Consider the following 4,285-nt stretch of genomic DNA (forward strand, 5'->3'; position numbering starts at 1 on the left):
CCAGGCTACCATAGGACACATGGAATCTGGATATGACTCAGTGGGACTGTGTTAAAAAGCATACTTTCATAAATACAACAATGACCATCTACATTGGTAAATCTTGGTGTTTTCTTATTTGTTATTGTATTGGGAATTTTAGACAGATGCTATGAATTTCTTTAAAAACATTGTAATGAACACATTAACAAATATTCTTCAGTGACAACGGACATCAGGATATTCTCTTATGGACAATGGATACTGCCATACAGACCATATACAAAGCTACTATCCTTGTGGAATTCATAATCGGGAATGCTGCAAATGGATTCATAGCTCTGGTGAATGTCATAGACTGGGTCAAGAGAAGAAAGATCTCTTCAGTGGATCAGATACTCACTGCTTTGGCAATCTCCAGAATAAATATGTTGTGGTCTGTATTTATTATTTCACTAATATATTCACTGTATCCAGATTTAGAAATGACTGTGAAAATGGTAAGAATGAAAAACAACGCCTGGATTCTTGCAAATCATTTTAGCATCTGGCTGGCCACCATCCTCAGCATCTTTTATTTTCTCAAGATAGCCAATTTTTCTAACTATATTTTTCTCTACCTGAAGTGGAGATTTAAGAAGGTGATTTCAGTGACATTGCTGCTGTCTCTGGTCTTCTTGTTTGTAAATATTTTAGTGATCAACATACATATTGATGTTTGGACTGATGAACCCAAAAGAAATCTCTCTTACAGTTCCACATCTAATAATTGCACACAATTTTTCAGATTTATATATTTAATCAATACAATGTTCACACTCATCCCCTTCACTGTGTCTCTGATCATTTTCACCCTGCTCATTTTCTCCCTGCTGACACATCTGAAGAACATGTGGTACAACGTCAAAGGCACCAGAGACCCCAGCACCATTGCCCACATAAACGCCTTGCAAACTGTGGTCACATTTCTCCTCTTCTACACAGTTTTCTTTCTGTCTCTTGCCACACAAGTTTGGCTCTCTCAGTTTATAGAGAAATACAATTTGTTTTTTGCTGCTATTATAATTAATTTCCCTTCAGTCCATTCATGTGTTCTGATTCTGAGAAATAGTAAACTGAGGCAGGCCTCTCTTTTGGTGTTGTGGTGGCTGAGGTGCGGGTCCAGAGATGTAGACACCTTTGTCCCTTGATAAACTTTGTCAAAGATTTTTAATAATGAAGAAAGAAGTTGCTTTGTTAAGAAATTCTTGTTCATTAACAATTTATATATTACTTTGTTTATTAGTCATGTTTAGGATAACTGCTACCTAAACATATTACAGCTTTATCTGGGTATGTACAAATATATATAAATATTAGTATTAGCATATTTTAGCATATTATCATTTTACAAAGAATGTTATGATTTTGTCTTACCTAAATGTAAGAATAATTTGTATTAGCTGATATAATTTTAGTAGCATTATGGATCTTATTTGAAATTTTGTAGTGGTAATTTTGTACAATAAAAAGCATTGGTGATTATCTATGCATGTGAGATACAGTAAAAATAATACTGTGCAATTATATACACATAAAAATAAATTCAAACCTGGAAAGTAGGCCTTATTTGAACTAAAAACAAAGAATTACATAAAGACCTTCAAATCAAATGTTATTACAATTATCTTAGAGCCTTGATTATGTTTTACTCCAATTTTGCTATGGGTACAATTACCTTGTGATATAGAAACTTGGACCATAGACAGCACTATTCAGAATATATAATTTATATTTGGAAATATACTGTACTTTTGTCTGTAGTTTTCTGTCAACATCACATTCCATTTTAATTTTACTGATACAGAGAAATAAATCCATGAAAACAAAGATTTGCTTATTGAACATCACACTGAGATGTTATTGTTTTTGCTTTAGGTACTGGTATTTGACTGTAGTGACTATCCAGGTTGTCATATGAAGAAAATTTAATCACATAAAGTTAATGAAATAGTTGTATAAATATTGTGGTTTTAATCAACCATTTTCTGATTGGTTTTAAAGCCTGATACACAGAATGGAATTGAAGCCTGTTAACATTAATTGAATTAGATATAGACTTTTAAACCAATGATTCCTATGAAAATATGACTATTAAATAGATTATAATTTATTATAAGTTTAAAATACCTTAATTAACTATAATAATTATAATTTTTATAAGCTTCAGAATTAAACTAAACCTTACTAAATTATAGATAAAACTGTAACAAAATAGGTATATCAATTAACATGAATAAAGATAAACTAATGACAGAATTACTTTCATGAAAAGATGTGGCATAAAAGCTCATTGATAGCAAGTTCTCCTGTAAGAAGAATATTTATAATCTTATGCAATAACTGAATTCTAAGTGACTTTGATAGCTCTTTTTGACTTCTAGTCCTTTGAGTCTGACACATAGAGTGTGTGGTAGGGAATATTTTCATAAATGAATGAGTGAACAGATGGTTAAATTAACCACATTAAGTTAGAAAATAAAACACATCACCAAATCTAAAGACAGCTTAAATCTCCTGATTTGGTTTTGTGTTGAGGTTATAGAAACATTTTTAGAGCAAAAGACTGACCATTTCACAATCCTACATTTAACCAAAATATAGTCTTGCTATAGCCATATCAGAGCAAAAAATGGAAAGAGTAGATAGAAATATGGAAAGCGTTATACTTCATTTTAATCAAATATTTAGGAGATAAGCACAATAGATTCTAATAAATTTACATACATTTTTCTGTTGTGAATAATAGATTCTCATAATGATTTTCCAGTCATGTGTTTTCTAAACAAAAGTGGAAAATGACTTTATGTAATTTAATGACCTGTTTCTGTTCTAAAATGATATTTGTGGTAATACCTTCCTAGCATATTTTCTGTATAAATTTATTTTATATTATCGTGTTGTAAATCCACAGAGACTGATCAAGTAACAATTTTGAAGTCCATAAATGTCTTACTTCGGGGCTTTTAATCTAAAGTCCGTGCTATGGAAAGTAAGGGATTTTTTGGTTTGAGAAAGTAAGGGAGGTCACATACAAATTTCTTCCCAGTACTGCCTACCCATATATCACTCAGAAGTATCCTGACCTCTGATACTGGCTGGTCTTATGAGGTGTCTTGTTTCCTTTCATTGGGCTCAGTGCTTCAAAGGATCCCATTGTTAGCTTTTGCTCCACTGTCAATATTTTTCCTGATGCCCAATGTTCACTGTTGGTGAGGAAAGGGTTGCCTGTCATTAGTTCAGTTTTGGTTTGTCCTCTCTTTCTCTATGGCTAAAGTCAAAGATGCACAGTATTGGCATTACCAAAGTAGACTTATTTACCATCTGTGACATATGACAGTTATTGAAAGTATAAATTTTACTGGATATAATTTCCTAGAAATAATTCACATGACAGCTTAGAATGTAAAACTTCGTCTCAGATCCTTCTCACAAGGAGCAGTGTTTAGATGTATTGACAAAATGAAGAAGCATGGTGATCTATAATATGAGGAAAGAAAATAAGAAACAGAAGGGGTGAATAGTTTCTCCTCCCATATGTTTTCAAGCTTCTTATCTATCCACAAAAATAAGCTCAGAAAACCAGTGACAGTTGCATAATTTGTATGTGGAATTTAAGCCTGTGGTGTAAAAAATTACACTGGACACTTGCAAAGACCTGAGTAAATGGGGATGATATTTTAAAATCTTAGATCTGGATGTGGCCAACTCAGAATTTCTGAAAAACTATTTATACAGTTTTTCCTGTTAATTACCATACACCAGAGTGCTACGTCTGACACAATTTGTGCTGTTTACCTATGATACTTCTTAAGTCAATGATGAAGTGAGAGAAATGAATAAAATCACAAGATTTTCTTTCTCTGTCCCACATTTACCTACTACAAGTGTCTCCAGTGGTATAGATAACAGCATCTGTAGATCTTTGTATTAATGACTGCATTCTGGCAGAAATTTTTCAGTTTATAGATAACTTAATAAATGTTACACGTTAGGAACCATGAAATGCAATATGCTTTGGTCCCAAACTTTTAAGAGGCCCAATGAATGAACATTCTAGCATGTGAGTGATAGGAAACAGTTCTGTAGTATGGAATTCTAATACACACAGGATAGAAGGACAATCCACGTCACAGGTGTTGATGAATAAAACAGATGATGGTAATGGCATCTGTAGACTTATGAGTTTAGTCTTAGTATTGTCTGCTCTCTGTGTGACTTGGGAGTACTCATGCTCTGTATTTATGGTGGGTTCTTATGAGCATGT

The 4,285-nt window shown here is 32.7% G+C and overlaps 1 protein-coding gene across 1 annotated transcript; it reads left to right on the forward strand.

The window, feature by feature from the left end:
- The first annotated feature begins 236 nt into the window (after positions 1 to 236).
- LOC114688063 (taste receptor type 2 member 125-like) lies at positions 237 to 1,169 on the forward strand. The gene has a single exon (XM_028862672.1). The coding sequence runs from the start codon at positions 237 to 239 to the stop codon at positions 1,167 to 1,169; it is 933 nt and encodes a 310-aa protein (XP_028718505.1).
- Positions 1,170 to 4,285: the final 3,116 nt, after the last annotated feature.

This window comes from Peromyscus leucopus, chromosome 3, assembly GCF_004664715.2.
Source record: "Peromyscus leucopus breed LL Stock chromosome 3, UCI_PerLeu_2.1, whole genome shotgun sequence".
NCBI lineage: Eukaryota > Metazoa > Chordata > Mammalia > Rodentia > Cricetidae > Peromyscus > Peromyscus leucopus.